Source organism: Carassius gibelio, chromosome B21 (assembly GCF_023724105.1).
Source record: "Carassius gibelio isolate Cgi1373 ecotype wild population from Czech Republic chromosome B21, carGib1.2-hapl.c, whole genome shotgun sequence".
In the NCBI taxonomy this organism is placed as follows: Eukaryota; Metazoa; Chordata; class Actinopteri; order Cypriniformes; family Cyprinidae; genus Carassius; species Carassius gibelio.
The window spans coordinates 12012437-12037101 of NC_068416.1; the positions used below are offsets into that span (position 1 = coordinate 12012437).

Here is a 24665-nt window from a genome sequence, read left to right on the forward strand (position 1 = left end):
TGCTGCCTCACGCCACCAAGACCCGGACTTCCCACCTACACTCCACCTCAGGCCGGATTTCTCACCAACCACCGTCTCCCTGGAGTGTTATCTTCCCATCGTCTTTGTGTATCATTGTTCTACTTGTCTTCATTTCATTAAATCCTGTTAACTCGCATTTGTTTCCGGACTGTCTTTCACCAGCCGTCACAGTTTGCAACCCACAGGCATTACCAGACTCTTGGTCTTATGTATTGAAATGCTTTTCCCAGCCTTTAATGCAGCCAACTCCAACTGTTGCTTGTTTTGAGTTTCTGTCTTTAGTCTCCTCTTCAGCTGGTGAAATTAATGTTCAATCAAATTTAAATCTGGAGACTGATTTGGGCAATCTAAGACATTACATTTCTTTTCCCTGATAAAGTCCTTGACTGAACTGGCAGGGTGTTTTGGGTCATTGTCCTTATCCAATATGAAGTGCCTTCTAATGAGTCTGGTGACATTTTCTTGAATATTGGTAGCCAAGATTTATACCCTTCCAAATTCATTCTTTTACTGCCATCATACATTAAGTCATCATTACAATGAAGAAGTCCTGTTCTAGAGACAGCCATGCATGCCCTTGCCATGACACCAGCTCCACCAAGCTAGATGAAGTTGTATGCTTAGGATCATTTGCAGTTACCTTTTTTTTCTCCACACTTTTGCTTTCCAAACATTTAGATAATGGTTAATCTTTGTGAAGAATCTTGCCTTTCTATTTTGGGTGCTGATCAGAGGTTTGCACCTTGCTGCGTAGCTTCTGTAATTCTGTGTTTTTCCTATATTTCTAATTGACTTCCTCTTTTTTTTTTTTTTTAGCATCCAAATTGCTTGCTTTTCTTTCAGAGTCGGCTTCCTCATCTTCATCCTGGTTTGTGTGTGTCATCATCGAAGGCAAGACTTAGAATGCAGAAGCAATGGATATATCTGGACAATTAATGCGACAGGACACAGCTGAACACTTAGAAAGACAGGCAATACTTCAGTAACATCAGATAGGGAGATGAAACTCTAAAAGTGCTGAAATTCTTAGCTAGTAAAACATCTTTGTGTTGAATCACAAAATAGTAAAATGTGACATTCTGTAGTTTTGTCTCATATTCATCTTTTAATCATATTTACAGACTTATTGACACAGTTTTGTATTTACTGTGCCTATACTTATGGAGGGCACTGTATTTGCTTGTTCTGGACACTTTTCCCCTCAACAAAAGAAAGGAGAAGCGGTATCTAAATAAGACACTGACACAAAAATGAATGACAACGGAGCCAGAGATTCAAGCAGTTTAATGTCCCAAAACACTCCACCAAACGGTGGATTCGGGCAGGCATGTCATTCTGATTAATAACAGCAATAATAACAAACACAAAGAATAATACAAAACCATTTACATGACATCCTAGTTTGTGCTGAAATACTGCAAATATATAGAGAAAGATTTCTTTACAGAGTATAAATAGGACAAAAATTAAGAAACACAAGGTGCTACATGACGTTATCTAAGACTATCAGTCAAAGTCTCTTCTAAAGGCTTCTTGTCAATGATCTTACATGCTGAAGAGTCATCCGCTTCTATACTTCCCCCTTTGTTTTAGCATTAAAGGAGACCTGAGTTCATTTGTGATATAATATGTTTTTTTCTTCTTCTTGTTTTTCTTTTTTTTTGTGTAAGTAAGGGAAGGGGAGGAGCAGTTGCATATATTAGATATAGCATCACATAACTTCCTTCAATGGCATTCGTGTGGGTGCTTAAGTGCCTGTGGGCGTCTCAGATCAACATGCACTGAGGTCAAGTGCTTTAAAAAGAGCTCATTACAATCACATGAATGCAAATATATTGGCTCAAGAGTTTTTCCCGTGGGTTCTTCATCATCAAGATTTACACTGCCTTTGGGAGTAAATCGTGTAATGTTTTTAAGGTATAGTCACATAAGCAAAATTTCACAGGCAAAAAGGGAATTGTCCATTTTCAAAGGTGTAGCAATAATATATAGCTCACACAAAAGTCACTTTCAAACCAAGTAGTGAATCCACAACACTTGAATCCTTACACAAAATTCCCAGTTGTTAGGATTCCTGTTGAGATGACTGGATTTTGCTTGTGAAGATTTGCTCAAATGTGACTGCACCTTTACTGTGTTAAAAGTATCCAAGTACATACTTGGCTAGTTCTCAAATCTCCAACGCATTCTGCTTGTGTTCTCAAGTACCCAAGCGAAGCCTCGAATTTCAAAGCATGTGCAAAATCATGCAACGGTGGTACTGAACTGAGGACTCCACACACCGGAAGGGTTATGATGACAAGCAATGTCTCTGTTTGGGGTCACTGATATCTCCTCATCTGCATCTCTGGGCTCACAATAGAAACAATTATAGTGACACAAGCAGGGTTTATCTAAAGTACAACTCTCGCACTGATAGCAATATGTTACTGAGGTCGGTTTGTTGTGTGTGAAAATTGCTCTGTTTGCTCAAGATGGAGTAACGACCTTGAATATTCTAAAGCTTCATTTGATGTTAAAGGTGTATTAGAACAGCAAACAGCATCCTTTTTCACAAACTTTTTACTGTTAATATATACAGACACTCCTAATAGGTCTGAAGCTAAATTTACTTTCTGAACATAAATGTGACCTAAGCAGAAAATCTCTACCATCTACTAGTCTTACAAGAATAAGGTCACTGTACACCAATACTTGTACTTAAAATATTTCACACATTTCAGTTCAACTGCGATATACATCTTATTGCACGACATACCGTTAGTCGCAGAAATTTTAGATGTTCAAATGATTCATTTCTATTTCTTAGCCAATGAAAAAAGTTGAAAGCAGAATCAAGCGTTGTGTCTCTGAGCAACACACAGCTGAGTCAATGATTCAACGACTTAAGCAGAAAGTATACTTCTCCACGTTCTACTCCAGTTCACGGAGACGAGAGTCAGTCAGCATTACATAATTTTCGTCATTAACACCGATGTTCTGTTCACATACAGGTTTTTTTCTTCCCGCATGAAGTTATGTGACAACAATAACACATGTGTAAGACATTTGATAGCTTGAAAAATATAGGTAAAAGTAAAAGCCCAGGTATACATTTTCCATGTTCTGCTCCATCTCATGCACAGATGAGTGTGCAGGCCTTTCAAAGTATCACAAAGGATGTGTTTGGACTTGACATGTGCTGGTATTCGGTAATGCATATATCATGTTAATGAATATGCACAATATTGTTATCATGGGCACTTCTAAATACCGTGAATAATTATACATGATAAATTATTCAGAATTTGGGATGTATTTTAAGAATGCTTCTCCCATCAACTGGTCAAAATACACAACACCGCTGTATGCTGCTTGAAAGAGCATGTGTGAAAGAGCCGCTGATGTACCGTATTTTCCGGACTATAAGTCGCACTTTTTTTCATAGTTTGGCTGGTCCTGCGACTTATAGTCAGGTGCGACTTATTTATCAAAATTAATTTGACATGAACCAAGAGAAATTAACTAAAAATGAATCAAGAGAAAACATTACCGTCTCCAGCCGCGAGAGGGCACTATATGCTGCTCAGTGCTCCTGTAGTCTACACTGAAGACATAGAGCGCCCTCTCGCGGCTGTAGACGGTAATGTTTTCTCTTGGTTCTAAATAAATGCGACTTATAGTCCGGTGCGACTTATATATGTTTTTTTCCTCATCATGACGTATTTTTGGACTGATGCGACTTATACTTAGGTGCGACTTGTAGTCCGAAAAATATGGTAAACAAGCAGGCATGAAGAGCACATGGAGGAACACATGAGAGACGAGCTGAATGAAAGCACATTCACTCTCTGACAGCAGATGGCGCTAAACTGCAGATAATGCAGCCAGTTACCCTGGAAATAAAACAGCTGCTACTTTCTAAAACATATTTAAATAATTTAAATAGCCATTCAGGTTTGTGGATTTGCTATGGTGTTCATCACAGCGCCAAATACTTAAATATTTAGACTTAATAGGCTACTTATTTTAAAACTATTTTTTTACATTTTTATCTGGACTACACAATGCTCTATATATTGTTTGAAAGTGGTTTGATTCTTTATTGTTCGTTCACACTTTACATTAGGGCTTCATTAGTTAACATTAGTTAATTCGTTATAACTGAACATTCATAAATCTGAGGTATTCCAATATTTAATAACACGTTGTCAAAATCAAAATTGCAATTGTGTTATTTAATGAGCTAAAATGGACTAAGACTTTTATTTTTTTTACAAGGATTAATAACTTTGTTAGCAAATGTAGCTATTGCTTATTGTGAATGTTAATGTATTAACTAAGGTTAACTAATGAGGTCTTATTGTAAAGCGATACCTAGTGTTGTCACGGTACCAAAATTTCAGTATTCGGTACCGATACCAGTGAAAATGCACGGTTCTCTGTACCAATTTTGGTACCAAAGCAAAACACAAAAATATTCTAATTAAAAAAAATAACTTTTTAGCACTAAAAATAAAACCAATGCCATTCTTTATACTTGTTTACAATTGTGTTTAAAGTTCTTCTACAAGTTATATAATTATGAAAAACAGTAAACAAGTTTCACCCAAATTTAATTTGTCTTTTAATTTATGAAATTTAAACACATTTTATTTTTGGTAAATAAAGGGGATTTGATTTTAAAATTAAAACATGGAAGAAATATTGTGATTGATTTCTTTAAAAAATAAAGTTTTATTAATTTTTTCAACAGTAGTAGTAGTATCACATACATTTTACTAAATAATAGTAATAGTTCTAGCACAATGCCTTTACCTTTAGGCCTAATGAATGCATATTTGTCATTTTGACTGAACTTAAGAATGGTGGCGATACTTAAGATATTTTTGGTCATTGAGGGTTTCTGTAAAAAAAAAAAATTGTAATAGACCATATTAATTATTATTAAAAGATAATACTACTACTAATTCTACTATCATACTAATGTGTATACTAATGTGGGAAGTCGTGGCCTAATGGTTAGAGGGTAGGACTCCCAATCGAAGGGTTGTGAGTTCTAGTCCCGGGCCGGACGGAATTGTGGGTGGGGGGAGTGCATGTACAGTTCTCTCTCCACCTTCAATACCACGACAACCCCCAACTGCTCCCCGGGCGCCGCAGCATAAATGGCTGCCCACTGCTCCGGGTGTGTGCTCACAGTGTGTGTGTGTGTTCACTGCTCTGTGTGTGTGTGCATTTCGGATGGGTTAAATGCAGAGCACAAATTCTGAGTATGGATGTCACTTCACTTTCACTTTCATACAATGCACTATGAACTGATGAGCTGCTGGGTTCATGAATATTAATCACGTTGTCTGGGTTCGGTCAAACTGATTTGCTGAAATCAAAACAGGGACGGTACTAAATCAGTGCCAGCCAATGAAATTGCCATTTGCACGTCAGCTCCGCCCACTACAGGAGAAACCGGTATGTCTTCTGCTTGTTCGAAAAAGTTGAATAATTCTAAATGAACTCCATTATTTTGACAGGAGAAGACAACAAAGAATAGTTTACATATAGCGTGTCGATTCAGCGTGGTAAGACTCTCTCCCTCTCTCTCTTTGCATGTGTGAGAAACAGCGCTATCAGTAAAGCGACGGTGAGTTGTGCGCCTTCACAAAGAGTTTACAGAGTGTCAAATACAGGTGCGCTGTGCGTCCATTGAGATGAACTGAAAAGTTCAGATCGCTTGATTGAGAGAGAACTCTGAAGCTCAGATGCTGAAATTAATGCAAGCGTCATGCGCTTCAGTCTATGTAGTAAACAAACCTGCACGTCTCTGCCATTCATTAATTCACACAGAGACACGCAGAACACGGATTCATATTTCAAACAACTTTTGCTGCTTAATATTTAGATACTGGTCCATATGGAGATTTGATTTGATTAATTTATGCTAACTTTGACAAATTCCATGACTGTCAAAATTAAAATGTAAGTTTCATTTTCGTGACTGGATTTTGAGATTCCGTCCTCGTTTTCTGCTTCGCAGAATTCATAGCGCTGAACTGGGTTTGAACGGGACCTCGGTACTACCGGTAAAGAAACCTGGTACCGTCACATTAAATTTTTTTAGTACCGACTTGGTACCGAAGTACCATAAACACTCTTTACTTCTCACCACCTATTACCGTAACAGTGTAGCCTGCAGAACGAGTCAATGAAAAATCCCCACCACTAATATACACCGACATTCTGTCTGGAACAAATAGACAAGTGAAGTGATACAAAGTCCAAGAGAATGTGTACTCTAATTCACATTGCACTGCCAGACGTCGACCAACCTGAAAATCCCTGTCGGTCTGTGTGGTGAAAATGAGCCTTTTACCAATCACATTTGTGGACTGTTTTATAACAGTATTTATGTTACAGAGGATTTGGAGTTCTGTCAGTTTTTGGAATGTGAGAGCACAGCACCTCAATGTCATTTAAACGCTGTTCTGCACACCTACATTCCGATACATTAATCCTCAAAACACTCTTATTAAGGGCAAATAGGTGTTTGTGTGTGTGTGTGTGTGTGTGTGTGTGAGGTCATACTGGGGAAGTTAAGTTGGATTTTTCTAAAAATGCCAAAGGCAAAGGATACTGATATTCCTTCAACTTTTTTAGGCTTAATGTTTAATTTACTCCTTCCATCTCTCCATCTCCTCATATCTCCCTCCTCAAACCCCCTCACCGAGTTGCTGTTGTTAGGGTGTGGATACTGCTGAATGTTTATTCCGGAATGTCTCAAAAAATGCCAGCATGCCCTTCTTCACGCCGGGAGAAGCCATTTTAGAAGGTGTGTGTCCTTGGTGCCGAGGCGGGAAGCTGGAGCTATCCATGGAGTTGGCTCGTTTGACTTTGGAGCCTGCCCGCCACATTTTGGACCTCACAGGAGGAGTTTGTGCAACCAAACACTTTTGGTATTGGACCTGGAGGGGGCGCCAGATATTTACAACAGAAATACTGCACTTCGAACACATTCAAGAGTTTGAACAAAATTATATATCAGTGCAATGAAACTATGAATGCTGTGTGTGATATTTGTAGTGTGAAAGTCAATTCAATTAAAAGTATTTCCTCACCATGCATGCAGCCTGAACTGCCTCAGAGAGGATCCCAGCATCGGGCTCACACCAAAACACATGGCACTCGAAGCGCTGGGTTCCTGCTTCCACTATGACTGCGAAAGTGTGTGTGTCATGACCCACACCTAGGAAAGTCAAGTAACGTACTTGGCTTTCCCAAAATGGGTCATCTCCATCCTGAAATAAAGCAAACGGGATAGAAAGAGTAAAACACAGGAAGACCATGTTTACATTAAAAAAGCATACTACTCACACTACTTCTGTAGTATATAAATATGTGTACTATTCATAGTATGCTAATTTTTCTGTACACTACTCCGTAAATGCGTTGTATACTTAAAACAACAAAAAAACAGTATACAGTACAAATTGTGCAGTATGCAGTACACTAGTATTCCTAGTATAAAATGCCTCAATGTCAGTATTCTCATATACTCACCTCTCCTCTCCACAAAGACATAACTGTATCAGACACATGGATGACTATCGGCTCCCACTCATCTCTGTCTCTGGAGTGCATGATGCTCTCGATAGCTCTGTTCAACACTTCCATTCCTGTCAGCATATACACAAAAACCTTTACAAGATAGAGCACAACCAGGGTCACATTTAAAGGCTGTTTAAGCTAGGGTTTCCAGGTCTCTATACATTAGCCACCAAAATAACAATTAACCTGGTTTTATAATATTAATCTTTAATAGCCAGCTAAAACCACTGGTCTGTTAGAAAACGGTTAGATACTGGTCCAGACTGGATCCACAATCTGTTGTGCTCATGTTTGACTCTTCAAAAATAGCTTGTAAGAGTATTAAAGAGCAAAACTCAGCAAATACTCATTCATAGAGTGTAAAATGTGTTCATATTAAGCATCTGAATTGCCCAAAACCCACTCACCCATTGCTCTGGATACAGGCAGGTTTCCAATGTACTCCACCTCAAACTTCTGCACCCTTTGCCTCACTGATTCCAGGAAGTCAACTGGAAAGCATTAAACACATCAAGTCTCATGAAAGACTATAACAGTAGAGTCAACCACTCGGGTTTTCTCAAAAAGACTGCAGGGGTCATACCCTGACGGGGGAAGTCCTCTGGGGAGATACTCTCCATGGTGAGAGAACGGGCCATAGAGGGCTGCAGTGCTGCCTTCTCTGACATGATCTGTGGAAGCAGACCGATCACAATCAACGCTGTAATCCACTGACTTTGAAATCTGGCCATTTGTAATTATGATATTATGTTAATTATGAGCTTTAACAGGATTGTGTGGTCTTACCTTGGAGCACATCTCATGCAGGGCAGATGCAATGGTCTTGGCTGGAGCATTGCAGCGAAACACATGGCACTTGAGCATGCAGGTGTCTTTATCACTGGCCACAAAGGCAAAGTCCCTACAGAGGACCAGGAGACTGGAGTAAATACTCATCACAGTCACTTTCATGCTTATTCTAACAGCCTGGTAGAAACACTAAGCCTACACACACATACAAATAACACAAAAAATCTAAATACATAAATTTCATGACTGAATAAAATAACACATTATACTTGCTGAATAAAATAATTAATTTAAAAAAACATTATAACAAACCTCAATCTTTTAAACAGTAGTGTATACAGTATATCATAAACTCTTATTTGGACACTTAATCTATAATGTGGCACCATAACAATTCAGTTGCTTCTGACTTTGCTATAAGCACGCTGAAAGGCCACAGTAGTGAGCAGGACTTCTAAGAATAGAGCTGTAAAATGCTAAAATAAAATAGGACACAAACTACTGCTAGCTGGAAATGACATTGGCAAGCTGGGTATTTACAAAATGACACTAAACCATCTCTAATCTCTCAACCTATCTTGTTATTCACTAAATCTCTTCACATTAACCTCAGAATGTCTCTTTTAGCTTACTTTACTCGCCAGTATCAGATGTCAATGTTCTAGAAATACAGTTCGATCGACATTTCTGGGCAGTATGATTTTCCCGAAAGGCAACGCAGTGACACGGGCCTACCAATACTGCAGCTAATGCTGCATGCTGCCTCCATCAAAGAGAATATTTCATTCATGAATATTACATTGGAGAAATATAGAGCAGTGGTGCTTCACACGGCCTGTGGCTCAAGCTCACACAGCATACCAGCGCTCGTGAAATCCAGCACTCGTTTGCTTTCAATTTTTAAGAGAGAACATGCAAGTCAAACAAATGAATTGTCTGGGCAGTAAAGAGAGAGATGGAAACCTTCATTGTGCGAATACAGAGTTGTTGCACCAGCCCATGCAGATCTCAGTAAAGAAAGAGACCAGGGTTCCACACTTACACTTAGCTGGAGCTATTTAGACTGAAAGGGTCTATTTTTGGATTTGGATCTGAGCACACTGTCACAATATATATAAGGTTTAAATGTCTCTCATCTAGCAAAGACTATCTCTCATTGGCACATGCCAACATGCTCTACTGATGGTTCCATTACAAACTAGTGAATCCCCCCCATGTCCAAACAAAATGTAAATAAATCCTTTTAATTAGATTGGTCAATAATCTGCATTTATTGTTTGTTTGAACACTGGGGAAGGCATTTCTGGAGACATGCAGAGCAAATCAATACTTCAGTCAACGAAAAACGGTTGCGTTTATGATATTTTTTTGCATTTAGTACTTCAGTAATGACAAAACCGTTGTATTTTATGATTTTGTTTTGCAATTTAGTACAAATTACACAAACTGAGATGAACCATGACGGTAAAAGAATGAAAGATAACATGGCTAAGGAGCACTATTGTACTTCATAGACCACAATGGAACCCAGACACCACGAGATATGTTTTCTAAAAGAAAAAAAGTGCAGTTATTACCTGTCTCTGTTTTCACGAGTGGCGGTTTAAAAAAGAAAAAGGAAAAAGGGTTAACAATAGTCAAAATAATGCAAAAACGCGTGAAACGTCTTCGCAAGCTCAAGACTGTTGTGAAAAAGAAGTGCATTTAGCATCCTTTTAAAAAGAGTACTTGTTAAAGGGGTCATCGGAAGCCCATTTTCCACAAGTTGATTCTTTAGGGTCTTAATAATGAAAGGTCTATAACATACTTTTGTTAAAATTTCTCAATAGTAGTGTAAAACAACACCCTTTTTTACAGAGCTGTCAAAATCAGCTCTGTTTTCAGCAACCAGTTTTAGTGCATTTTCCTTTAAATTCTAATGAGCTTTGCTCACCCCGCCCCTCTCTTCTGTGGGGTGAAAAAGCCATTCTCATGAGACTGTTTACTTATCTGCAAACATATTATGGTATTTTATGCTTTAGTATAGTCTTTTAGACTAAATAGTAATTTATGAGGAAAGGTGATTTGCAAAGATTCATAAAAGAACCTTGCTGTAAGTGAAGATGGATCACGAATGATTAGCAAAAAAAAAACAATAAGGTAAATCAGGGACCGCATTCTTTTCAAAAACAAAGGTAATCCACTATGTCTTCAGCAGCTCAGATGTCAGGAGTAAATGATGACTGCTATGTTCATTATTACATCAGACAACAAAACACCTCAATCATTTAGGAAACATTCTTGTCTGCAACTGCTCCGGCGGTGAAACAATGACAGACTGATGACACTCACTCAGGGCGGGTCATGCTAGTGTCAATTAATAATAGTGAGAGGGGCCTGTCTGCGAATGGCTTGATATGAGAAAGGGAAATGATTTAACATGATAAACTAATCACTGGGTGGATCTTTTCATTATAGGGTGGTTGTGTACACACACTGCTAACACACATTTCAGATCAAACAACTTGTAAAAGTGAATGTAGCATCCAATGACCCCTTTAAAGAAAGGATATCCTTTAAAACAAATTACTTAAAGGAATAGTACACCCAAAAATGTCAATTCTGTCATCATTTACTCACCTGAACACAAAAGAAGATACTAGTGACTAGTTTCCCACTTACTTCAATATTTACAGGTTTAGATATGGGTATAAGATGACAGAATTCAACATTTTTGTGTGGACATTATTTTATCTGCAATAAGTTATTTTTAAAAATACACTTTCAGGATTTGAAGTACACTACTTGAAGTGCACATTTAATACAATTAAGTACACTTCTTTTTCACAAGGGGAGCTACTCTACTCTATAGCCAGTTACAGCTTTTAATAACAAACAAATCAAAAACAAAAGCACATTTCATGTAAAACATCCTATTATAGCATGGATGGCCAATATTCATCTTACGTATCTCTGTGTGTTTTACAGGAAAGTCACAACAGCTACAATGGGCTTCCGCTTAGCTGTAAATAAAAAAAAGCTCTTCGTTTTCAAAGACCTGTCTCGGCCTGTCACTGAATGGGGAAATATAACTGAATTGAAGGGGTTTACTGGCCATTTGTCATTTTCCAGGCTAAACATTTTCTGTTAAACTGTAGTGAACTGAGTCTCTGCGGAAATCCAGATTTCATCTATGATACCATTGAAAATGGGAAAAATTTTGGAATTTTAAACCCAGAAATAGAACAAGTACAAAGTACCTGCCATTGTTGCAGCCCACCCCCCATACACGGATGTTGATTATGGGCTGACAGTGGATGAGGCTGCGGTCCACAGGGTCCATTAGACTGAGAGTGTCCTTCTTGAGGACCATCATCATATCCTGACCCTGAACACACACAAACATGTCTGAATTAAAACAGCGCACATCTCATCTATTCTGAGTTATTTGTATGAGCCCAGTCGGTTCTAACCTCTCCCCAGGCGCCCACTGCGTCCCGGCCCTCTGCTTTGCTGTGAGAGAGCTGCTGGATGCAGTTGTTCACCGCCAGACTACTTTTTCCAGGGGTCAGTTCCTCCTCAGGGATCTCAACCCAGCCGAGTGAGCGCACAGCGAAACACTGAAAGACAAATGCATAGATTTTCCTAACAGCACTCAATATACAATATAGAGATACAGTTGCAATTGTGAGAAATACAATCACATTGTGATATACTATAAAGTCATAGTTATAAGAAATACATTCACAATTACAAGAAATAGTCACAATTGCAAGATCTAAACAGCTATATAAAAAGACACAATCCAAGTAGTAGTCATATTGAGATATTCAGTCCCAGCTGTGAAATATATGCTCACACAATTACAAGAAATAGTCAAAATTACAGGAAATAGTTATATTGTGATATTTAAAGTCACAACTGTAAAGTATAAAGCTTCAATTATGACATGAAGTTATACAGTTTCAAGAAATAAAGTTGCAATTACAAGAAATAATGTCACAATCGCAAAATAAAAAGTCACAACTACAAGAAATACACAATTTCAAGAAATGAAGTCATACTGTAATACTTAAAGTCACAATAGTGATATATAAAGCCGCAATTGTGAGATATTTAGTCATGAATTACAAGAAATAAACTTACAATTACAAGAAATAGAATCATGTTGTGATATTTAAAGTCACATCTATGACATATATTGTCAAAATTGTGAGATATGATTTCACAACTACGAGAGAAATACCGTTTTTGTTTGTTAATCTGAACTGAAAGGAGCTTTCTATACCAAACTCTTCAATGAGAAGGACAGCGTCGCATACGTTTGGCCTGTACTTCAAGTTGACATTCTGGACAACATCCATTTATATTTTTCATATTGTCATACCTAAATATTTCTTAGTAAGCAAGTAGAAATTTAGCAGACGATTTTATTAAATTTGACTCACAGTACACGTTACAGTAATTAGCTCCTGGAAGCATCCTGGGGTTAACAGTCACATTAATAATTGTTCATGGCTCACTCCTGGGAATCAAATTAGCACGTTTACCAGCCTGGTGACTGATGGAAATCGAAATGTTTTGTATAGAGCTTATATCTATGACCCAGCCTACGTGGATCATTTTACACAGACTCAATAAAGCTGTGTCTTAAAATTGCATCTCTTGTGCATTTAGAGGTCGTAGCCCTCCACCCCCACCTTCTATATACACTCCACCAACATACAGGCATGTATACACCCTACTGCATCACTAAACATGCTCTGATTGATGCTCCTTTCCAACTCCTTTCACCCTCAGTGGTTGCCTCAAGACGTGCTCTGCATTTATTTATATTTTGTGATATTTGTGGGGCACAGCGACTAATAGCAGAGAAAACAGTAATACATTTTACATGTTGAACAGTATTAGGGCAGCACACAGCAAGATTCTACCTTGGAGTCTGGATCCATGTTGGCACAGAAATACTCTTCCTGCCAGGAGGGCCTGAAGTAGAGCAAGAGAGCACATCATTATGATAATGACTCATAATTAAATACTGGGCTCATCTGAGCAAAAAAAAAAAAAAAAAACATGAATACAAATTAAGTCCTGAGATGCTGTACACTTGGTTATTTTTCTGTTTGGTGTTCTTTTGAAAGCACTTTCATTTATACTCTAGACAAGGCTATTCAGACCGCTAGGGTAGTTTGTCCTGTAAACAAGAAACAGCTCCTGTAATTATCACTCTCAGCTTCATGCATAAATTCTTATGAACAAGTCACAACATTTTGCATATACTTCCTACCTATAATAAACAGCGGTCTCGGAGAGGAAAATTATATAGTATAGAGCTATAAAATGAAAAGCCCTAGACTGGGTATTTTGTCTCAAAATAAAATAATAATGGATAATCACATTTCATATAATCACCTTTTTATATTAGGTGTCCTTTACTATGTTCTTACATCAAAAAAAGTAAAATGTACTTATTGTGTTCATAATGTATTGCAAAACACTTTTGCTGCTATTGAGATGGGATACGAGTAAGGTTAGGGTATGGGTAGGTTTAAGGGTGGTTTATTATTAATTATAATGGTAATTACAGAAATTAATTACAGATGTGATAACATGCAGGTATTTTAAAAATATAAGTACAATGTAAAAGCACGTTTATACACAATAAGTGAATTGTATCAAATTATTAATTTAAATGTAAGTACACTGTATAAGGCCACCTAATATAAAGTGGGATCGAATATTATTATAAAAGTTAGGATCTGGATACAGTTGTTGATATACTGTAAAACCCGATAAGTTATGGTAACTCAAACCATTTGAGGAAATCAATAAATATGAGTACTATAACTCATTTACATTGAGTACCGGTAACTTATTTTTTTATGTTGGCTCAGTCAATTAGTAAACTTTGGTCTAGTCATATGGCGTATGCCTGCAAATACGGAGCAAACTGCATTATAGCTTTCATACGCGGAACTTCTTTGATGTCTTAAATATAGGCATCCTTTGAACCCAGTGGCATGACAAGACCGGACCACCAGGAATTCCCCCATTGCTCCCGATTAGCCAATCTGGGCCTGTTTCAGGATCTCGTAAAAATAGTACGCCAAATAAAAACGAACTGTGGTATTGTTATGCAAATTTTTTACTTTGGCTTGTATATGCTACGCGATGGATGCGTCTCACATGTAGGTGAAAACTGTGTATCATATGCATGCCAACAAATTTAGTATAATATGCACATGAAAATTGCGTATTATATGCACACCAAAAATGTGCGTTTCATATGGACGCCAAAGTCGATTTTTGCATACTGTTGGTTTGTTCTAAAAGCCTGGAAGACATACTTTCTTTGTCTCGTGAGAAATATGTTTAAAAATAATTGTAATATTTTATTAAAGCTAAATATTACATTAAACTGAAAAACAAATTAAGCTGAGTAAGTAATTTAACTGAATATTAAATGAAAAATAAATGATTCATTTTTGTTTTGCTCAAGTACACAAACAGTGCTCTTTAACACATACTGAGGACAGAAACTTAATGTGCCGGAATTTTTTACGCTGCCTGAAGCTGCTGACAAAATAAGTGAAGGTAATTGCCTTCTCTGTAGCTGTCAACAATTCCCAAACAACTTAGCAGCAGCCAGTCTCAGCTCTCCGAACAAATTCAGAAGAAAGGTCAGTCAATGACAAACCTGACACTTAATAAGGGCACGTTCCAGCCTGTTAAATGAATGTGTGTACAGTATTTTGTCCTTCACTGGCAAAGACTATGTTTAGCACCACAAAGTGAGGGAAAACGCTTCTCAACGTTCTCAATTCCCCAGGTGAGTGCTTGCTTTTGTTCAAGCATTAGTGTGACTGGGACCTCATGGCCTGATATCACAGCGTTTGGAGGTTAGCCAAAGGCAAAATGGCCTGTTTTACTCTCCATCTTACAGTTGTACAGGCCACACCTGACTGGCTGTCTAAAGCAGGACTGCTTTCGTCATTTCCACTAGCAGACAGTGGAGACCACATCTGTTCACAGTACTCCAGGTGTGTAATACCACCTTCAGGTACAAGAACGTGTTTGTTCAAATAAATGTCTCCTGGCTTCATTAGTGGATTAAACAAAAGGGGAAACAGAGAGAAAATGCTTTTTTTTTTCTCACCAGAAGGAGAATTTGGCTTAGTTTTTGTGTGTGTGTGTCTGGCTGCAAATCTGTGCCAGACTTTAATTTACATCAAGGATGCAAATTGACACAGTCCATGGGTAATGTGTTACTACACCCAGCACATTAAAACAATTGCAACAAATTAGTAGGAGACACGTTTTTACTCAATTATTTTGTGTCTGTTGACACATCTGAACAAACTATTCTGTAGTATAAAAATAACTTTAAAGACATGTCCTTTATGACTTTCATTAAATACGTAGAAACTGTTTACATGGCACTCTGGAATACTTAATCCTGATTGGTCAAACATAAGATGATGTGGTTAAAAACTGCCCACTGAACTGTGCAACTAAGCAGAAGAAAACTGAATAGCTTAGAGGTTTCTTTTTCATACTTCCGTTTTTCTACTTTGTCAACTTTACGTTTCTCCTCAATTTCCTTAGGAGACATAAGAATGTACATGAATGAGACTGTTAACATATAATGTGGTTAATTACTGGGGTCTTTTTCTCACAAGAAAAATTTGAGAAGCAGGGGATTTAAAGTAAAAATGTCTCTCCATTTAATATTATGGAAACCCATTACTAGCATTTAAGAAAACAAAAGAAAATAAAAAAAAATCATAATTTGGCATGTTTAAGTATGTCATTGTCAGTAGAACTTTCACTCCCATCAGTGTTTTTAAGAATCTGTGCTCTCACGCTAATGTTCTGTTTAGTAAATCTAGCCCTAAAAATAAATGAATAATCATTGCTATCTCATCTCATTGGTTATTGATATTGCTGGGATTTTTTGTTGTTGATGTTGTTTAATAAAATTAAATAAAAGATGTCTGTTGAGCACTCTACAGTATCTCTGTTCCCACATAATAAAATCTTTTAAGTCGAAAGTGAAGATGTTGTGTAATAAGTGGACTGTTTTACAGCCAGTCATTATCCTGGAACAACATTCCCATCTGTTGAGCCTGGAATATTTCTAACTCGTGTCCTCAGCGCAGGTGCGAGTCCCTCACCTTTCGCTCAGAGACGGCAGAGGGTTTTCAGTCAGTCTGCCTCTTGATTCCCGTCTGCCATCTGCTGCAGTCTGAGAAAATCAAGAGTATAGGGATGTGACAGCTGACTAAAACATCCACAAAACCACTTTAACACACACACACACACACACATACACACACACACACATAGATCAGAGTATCTCACCTTGATCTGGCTGGCAGTGATGCCGTTAATGGTGTTTTGTTCCTCCTCTGCACTGTAGGAGGGGTGCTGCCACTGTGTTGCGCCCGTGGGCACGTGCCAGTAATAGGTGCCAGTGCTGTCACGTATGGTGCGCCATCCAGGAGGCAGATCTGAGTCCATCGCCAGACTCTGATCATTCCAGATGTCATCTGCACAGAGATCGGATTTCTGGATTAATCTGTATTTTTATAATATGTTATTAGCATTTCAAATGCATGTTAACTTGAGGGCAGCACACAAAGATTCTTGTAAACGTGCCATGTTACAATTCCCACCAAGTAACACAGAGCCAGCAGCCTTCACACACACACACAGAGAGATTCAGTGAGGCATACACACCCCGAGGTGAGGTCACCGGGCTCAGATCTACTCATGAGAGACAGACCAGGCCCTAATCTGCCCACACGACACACAGCCTAAAATGAGGTCAAAACTAAAAGCAGCTCTCTCTTATTAAAAATGGGCTGGACTAATGTTCCATTATCTCCACTCGGTCTCTTTCACACTGACATTTCATACAGTTGTGGCCAAAAATGACAGAATCTGCAAAATGTTAATTATTTTACCAAAATAATAGGCATCATACAAAATATGTGTTATTTTTTATTTAGTACTGGCCTGATATTTTACATAAAAGGAGTTTACATATAGTCCAGAAAACAAATTAATAGCTGATTTTATAAAAATGACCCTGTTCATTCTTACTTTGCGTTGATTTCTAGATTATTTTTTGTTTTGTGATGTTTTATTTATGAGAACCTAGTTTATTCTGAAGAGTGAAACTGCCCACTATTCTTCAAAGAAATCCTCCAGGTCCTGCAGAGTTTTTGGTTTTCCTCCGTCTTTTGCCTATTTAACAATTTCCCAGCAGTGACTGTTGTAATTTAAAAATCCATCTTTTCATCAGTCGTGGTGACCAGAAATACACAATTGTGAATGCTTTAGAAATTATCTATATTATAGAAATTATATATATTAAGTATATTTTAAAAGTTCTACCCATATAGTTCATGATGAATCAGAGTTCATACACACAAAGACAAACCATTCTCAGGGCAACATTGAAAATAATCTAGTAAAGCCACACAGGGACCTTTGGGATTTAAACTGTACATTATACCGTTAATTATTAGTAAATTGTATCATTTATCTTTCTTCCAAAAAAAAAAAACATTTTAAAGTGCTGTACAGTAAAATTACATTTAATGTCATTAATGTTTTTTTTTTTTTTTTCACTTCTTTATGGTAAGATAGCTTACAGCCAATTGGCCGGTTTTTCCTTGTGTAAGTTTTCACAGCTTTTATGCATGTCAAAGTCATCCTGTCAGATCTCCTGATGATTTAGTGCTTTAGACACAGGCATAGGGCTGCTGGCAGAACAGAAAGCAGGAAAGAGCAGCTGTGTCTGCTGAATTATATTTGCCTGAATTTATCTCTCGCCCGAGAGAATCATTTAACACAATGCATCTGGATAGCCCTGTCCGTTCTCAAAAACAACACAGTGCAGAAGGCTGGAGGGGACGTTTGGGGAGAAAACAACACTGAAAATGTGTGTTTTTCAGCACTAGAACTGGGTCAGTAGTGACACGAGATTGCTTGGGCACGAGTATAAGAGTTGCCTCTGACATTCAGACAGTGAGACACAGAAAGAAAGAGACAGTGAGTCTCATGGTGACATTTTACAAATGTCATTTGCACATGAATTTTCATGTGCTGCCTTAAGAAAATGTAAATTTTAATTGTAAATTTTTTGAGGGAACTATTGTGATTTCTATACACTGGTCGGAATAGTTTTATGCGCACATGTATGAGTGAAACACAACATTTCAATTTATGAATAAACTTGCCATTTTAAAGTTCTTTCTCTGACAAAGGGCCTCCATCGTTTACTGAAAATGAAATTCTGGCTACACTGTAAAATAATAAAAACAATTTTTAAAAATCTGACATTTAAGTTAATGATTAATGACTAAGAAATGTAAACAATAATCCTACAATTTTGCCACATTTAGCTTAAAGGTTCAGTCATAACACAGTTTGTTGAATTCTGTGAATTTATTAAAAATATTTGGTGGTCGTGGTCGTGTGGGCTTAATTTGCATGAGGGCAAAAGATCTTCCCACTCAATTTACATGTGAATCTGGCATGTTGGCCAACAGAAAACAGCTTGATTTGAAAATGATTTCTGTGATGAGTGGAGCGGGACCGAGAGCCATGGGAACGGAGAGAAGCCGGTGGAGTAATGGAAGATGAGCGACACCTGCACCACTCACCGGTCTCGAGTCCCACGGGGGAGCTCCGGAAGGATAAAGGGAGGAGTAACAAGTCTCTCTCTCTTTCTCTCTCTCTCTCACACACACACGCGACAGGCACAACTCTGCATTTGAACATTCAATAGCAAATACTTAAATTAATAACAGAACATAGCTGTATGAATATCTACATTCGGAAGGCCAAATAAAGTGCTTTTGCCTAGATACACACAGCATCTCCCTGACATGGCTGCTTCAACACTAACTGCAGTTACTGAAACCACACCTTCTTTCTTTTGGATGGGGGCATTACACAAATTTTTCCACATAGTGATGTAGACGTGGGGGCGTGTTTGAATGAGCCACTTTGGGGTGTGTGGCAGAATCTTAACTTTAATAAATAATATCTCTTTGGAAAATATTTCTTTTATATAAAATTTGCTTCAATTTTTTTTAATGATTTCATTCTGCAATAATTTTCAGATTGTCCTCTTTAAAAAGAGACCAACCTTTGGTCTGTATTCATAAGCGTTTATGAATTATAACAATTTAAGTTTGAATTGTGTGCTTTCACGTCTATGTTCATGGGGGGGGTGGGGGCAGTTAAGAGGTTAACTAAATTAGTTAACATGAACTAACAATAAAAAAATTATTCTAAAGCATAAATTAACTTGAGAGCTTATAGAGTCCTGTTAAAGCCACAATAATCTTACAACACAATGGTTTAACCTCTAAACCAACACCTCAAATCTGCTTCAGTCCAATTAAGCTCGTCACAGTCTCGAGGCTAATATTCTGCCTCAAAAGATGCATGTCTTTAGTAGACAGGACTGCCAGAAAAGTTTTAAACAACTGGCTAATAAATAAATAAATAAATAATATAACTATAAATATATACAGTTTTTCATTTCGATTGAGTGAGCTGTGTTCAGAGTCATCATAAAACTTATTTAATTATACACAAACATATAAATATATAAGTCTTATATATGGAAAATCACTATAAAACTATGATAATTAACTTAACTATCTTCGTGTCTCAGCACAATTTTTTTTTTTTTTTTTTTTTTTTTACTTTATTCAACTCATGTGCATCATCGTAAAGGAGTCTGGGTGTGAGTGTCTTTGTTAGTGTTTGTGTGTCTCTGGTCCTCTCAAGAGATCATCAATCATACCCATATCAAACTCCTTTCTTTTTCACAAGCCGCCCCTCGCCTCCGCTCCTGACAGGCCATAATAATCATGCTGTGTTGCCATGACATTTTTAGTGTTTTGGGTTGGATGGCTAGCCATGCTGTCAGCAGGCTGAAATAAAACACAGGCAGAAAAAGGCTGAAGAAAGAAGAAAAGCTATTCTCAGTCTAATTCTGGTCCCCATTTAGGGTGCACCTGGAATTATGTCTGCAGACTGTCTGTGTTTGGAGCTGATGGCAGTTTAACTATTGGTGCAATGGATGCATGCTCAAACACAGATGCCTCATTGGTTATCCCTTGTTTCTCTGGCTCAGATGCCAATAGATAAATCTTGATGGATAATTCAAGAATTGAATGGTTGCTAATATACAAAACATCTGTTATTCTGTCACCAATCTCTTTCAAACAATGCCCTTTCTACCTAGTACTACAACACATATTACACAATTCATCATATCATTTACTATAGATGGATGGATTTCAGATGCAAGTCTGTGGTTTTAAGAAAAAGTCTTTATTTATTAAACTAAATAAGCGTACTGGAATGCAGCTACAGTGAGATCCGACCTCACTTCCTGTAATTGTGGTATCACAGCTTTACGCACGTAGGTGGTGCCGCAGTTCCCATCATGCACCCACTAACAACTCCAAGGCTATGTCATGAGGATGAAGCAATAACAACAGACTGAATGCTGAAAACAGCAGGGGAGGTGGGGGGTTGAGAAGAGGATGTTTGTGAATTATTGATGATCTCCTGAGAAAACTTCTACTGCCTGATCAGTCCCTATAGAAATTGCTACATAGGGACTGCGTTTGTTTGTGTATGTGTCCAATTTAGTGTAAGAAACCATCACTGTAAGTCTTACAAGGTTGAAAAAGCTTGATATATGCTTATTATTTGGCACTCTGTATCTCAGAGTTTAATGTTTGGGAATATTTGTACATTTCCTGCAAAGTTGTGTTTGGGTGCTTGCCAGGCCATTGCTATACATTCTGAATGGCATAAATCAGGTTACATTTTTGAAGTGCTCTTAATGGTATTTAGCCTGTTGTTTTACAGTTATCAGGAAGTTCTGGATGATTCCAAGGGCATTGTAAAGTGGTTGCTTACAAAATTATTCTTATTTTGTAAGCAACCTATTAGTCTCACATCTTCTATATTATGAACAGAAAAAAAGAAAAGAAATAGCAGCTCTTCTTAAGAAGCTGCATGAGTTGGCATTAAACCTGTTTAAGCGATACCGAAGCTCACAACTCGAACACCACTAATTACTGAAATCTACTCGAACAGTAAAACGGGACACATTATTCAACACCCAATCACTCTTGAGATTGACAACAAGCACATAAAAGAAGTAGTGTGGGAATTCTCCATTGACAATCCCTCGCTGTTCTTGATGCACTTTGTCGCCTGAGAAACGCCTGCAAGCAGAGTCTAAAAAACATTTGCCTGAATTGTGTCTTTAACCAGAAAGCTTTCACGTGGCCAATCAGAACTGACCACTCCTGATTCCCATGAGCCACTGAAACAACTGTAATAAAAGGCACCATTACTGCACTGATTGCAATCAATAGATTTTTTTCACCTTCCAGTTCAGCCACTTTTAGAGTAAAGAAGAAGTATGATGTAAATACATGTTACACAGAGAGTGAGAGAGAAAACAGAAATGCATTAGACTACTCTTAGTCTTTGGTTAGGGTCACTCTTATCCCACTGATTGCTACGATTTCGCTGACCAAAGTTCGCTATAGTAAATATAATGGCACCTTTAGTCCTGCTTTTGTGGTTCTAGACATTTAATGTGAATGAACACTGTGTAAAGCAGTTGTATTGCTACATAAAAATAGTTCTTTAATAACAGAAAAAACAATTATAAACTAGTGTAAAAAGATCAAGGGGCACCATTGGGAGAAAAAGGGGAATATTGTAAAGCGCCAAGAAAAGGACAAAGCTCTATTATGTCAAGGTTTAAACTCTGTCAGGATAAAAGAGAGAAAGAGAGAAGCAGAAAGAGATAATTATAGCTACATCTGGAAAAAAAAATAATAATCCCAATGGCGTTATGTCAGTGGTCAGATAATCCCAGTTCAGTTATGTCCGTGTGAGGTCAGACTGGGAAGATTAAGACTCGAGGTGGATCTAAATGTCCATCTGGAACTTAATCCTTGGCCCTTCAATAAATCAAGAAGCAAGACACAGCGTTTTATTTGAGGCGTCCTTTTGAAGACATCCACGAGGCAGGCAGTATTTCACTAACTGAAAGTACAGCAGAATTGATTAAGCCAGAACGATTTGACGCAAATGCAATCAATTCCTGTACATCAACAGAGGCTCCTGTCATCAGCGTAAACTCAGCACCGCTCAGCGTTGTGTCTAAATGCCTTGGTGTCCATGCCTTTGCTTTTGGAGAAGCAATTCCATCATTCACTGTCTCTCGTACACAAACAACAAACACATTCTCACACACACCCCCCTCTCAGTGTGTTTAACAGAAGTTATTTTAAGAGCGATGACGTGGAGAGTACGCGGTGAGGACAGTTTCTGCCTTTCTACAGACACTGGGTACTTGACGCACAAGGTGTCCTCTTTATTATAGCAAACATCAAGATTTTAGGTTCAAATTTACATGGACGTATAAGAAGAATGCTATTTTTAAGGCCCTGTGATATATTATGTATATTATGCAAACAAACTCGTCACTAGTTCTTTTTAAAAGGTCCTATGGTGTAACATAACCTATGTTGTGGCATAAATTTATATTTTATATGTATGTTTCTTTCTTTTTTTTCTTTTTTTTTTTTTTTACAAATCTTCCAGGTAGTCTCTAAATAAAAAATAAAATTGATATATCAATAATAATTTTAGAAAGAATTATCAATAATAAAATCAAAATCAAGTTTTTAGCATGTCACACTTTATGAAGATTTGTTCTGTGAACAGAAAATGAGAATTATACATTGAGATAATGTGATGGTTTAGTGGTCAACAACAGGCTCTGATCCCATTAAAAGGATTTTATGAAAGCAAAAATGAAGAAATCATCCCACTAATGCTCCATCATCTGGAAAGTTTCATTTGAATACTTTATCGATCAACTTTCAGCAAGATCTCAAGGCAGATCCTTTTAATTATAAGAGTTTTAGCACTAAATGTATCAGCTTTGATACTACATCTCAGGCAGTTGAACTTTTTTTTTTTTAATAAACACTGATTTCTTCGGTAAAGTTCTTTGTTTAAATCATGATTCTACCCCAAACTGTAAAAATATCTAGCTTTACCACATGAACTCACAAAGGGGAGGAGTTTAGTGGTCTATCTGATGCTTAATGTTGTGTGGGCTAAATTATGCTGCTGTGTTTCCATAATCTAATCCTGCAACAGATGCATAATCCCAACAGAAGCGCACAGGTGACGTTGTTCACGAACGCATGGATACATGGTCCTCTATGGGTTTTTCAATATTTTAAACAGGCTACTTCTTTTAGACTGTGTGGCTCTCGAGTGTGAAAATCAGTTGATTCATATCTCCTTCCAGCAAAATCAAGTCCATCTCACTAAAGTGGGGTGGGTCTAGTATGACACATCACCTGTAGGTAAAGTCCATGAGTGACCAGTGGAGCATGAGAACAACAGACAATGACTGATTTCGATCCTGTAGAGGATAGAAAACTCTTCCGCTCACTCCGACACCTCCAGCCCACGCTAACTAGAGAGTGACAAAGAAACAAAGAGCAGAGGAAAGTGCAGATGCATCTGTGTACCTACCGTCATAGTTGACGATGATGATGGCGAGCATGTAATCCTTTCCCAGCATTGTGTCTTCCCAAAAGCCCCCAGCGGTTAACTCAGATACATTCCAGTCCAAAGCGTCCCAACACCACTGACAAACTCTGCAGCACACACTCACACACAGGGTGACCACTCACACACTCAGTTGCCAAAAAGCCAGGAATACACTCGCATGCCAAGAGGATTAAAAGCCACACTCTTTTTTTTCCCACTCTTCTATTTTGCCCTCAGGTAATTTCACTGCTGTCTAATCAACCTCATATCTTTGTCTTTCTGTCTAATGCTTGTGCGATCACGCTGTTCTGTTCTCTTCTCTATTCTGTTCACTGTCTAGCAGAGAGTGATGCTGTTTTGAGATCGCTTCTTTCTCTCTCTCTGTAACTGTGTGTCTCTCTCTCTCTCTCTCTCTCTCTCTCTCTGTGGATTCTGTAATTCAGTAATGCCTGCAGCTTTCCCCCCTCCTTCGTCCCTCCATCTCTCTCTCTCTCGCTCCCTCTCTTTGCCCCCCCAGCCCATGGTGGTGCCTTAAGGATGGCTGAACATACAGCTGATGAAAGCAAACTGCTGGGGTAAACATAGCCGTCTGCTCCCTGTACAACTAAATATTCTAAATAGATACATAAAGCAATATATATATATTCAGCAAAACGGGTAATAGT

The 24665-nt window shown here is 37.9% G+C and overlaps 1 protein-coding gene across 1 annotated transcript; it reads right to left on the bottom strand.

The window, feature by feature from the left end:
- Window positions 1–3669: 3669 nt before the first annotated feature.
- apbb3 (amyloid beta (A4) precursor protein-binding, family B, member 3) lies at window positions 3670–24445 on the bottom strand. Its single transcript, XM_052587742.1, has 12 exons — window positions 23983–24445; window positions 16732–16919; window positions 16545–16615; window positions 13305–13356; window positions 11844–11990; window positions 11631–11758; window positions 8389–8503; window positions 8186–8273; window positions 8010–8093; window positions 7555–7670; window positions 7113–7292; window positions 3670–6959 (listed from the first exon to the last, which is right to left on the bottom strand). Exons 1-12 carry the CDS (start codon window positions 24029–24031, stop codon window positions 6735–6737), a joined length of 1443 nt encoding a protein of 480 aa, XP_052443702.1. The 5' UTR covers window positions 24032–24445; the 3' UTR covers window positions 3670–6734.
- Window positions 24446–24665: the final 220 nt, after the last annotated feature.

What these genes read in the sequence shown, in the direction of transcription:
- apbb3 (XM_052587742.1), bottom strand. Translation starts at nt 24,031, where the DNA reads ATGCTGGGAAAGGATTACATGCTCGCCATCATCATCGTCAACTATGAC. An exon ending in CTGCCGTCTCTGAGCGAAAG is followed by an intron (nt 13,357 to 16,544) that starts GTGAGGGACTCG and finishes GCTCTACTTCAG; the next exon opens with GCCCTCCTGGCAGGAAGAGT. An exon ending in ACATGGATCCAGACTCCAAG is followed by an intron (nt 11,991 to 13,304) that starts GTAGAATCTTGC and finishes TTTGTCTTTCAG; the next exon opens with TGTTTCGCTGTGCGCTCACT.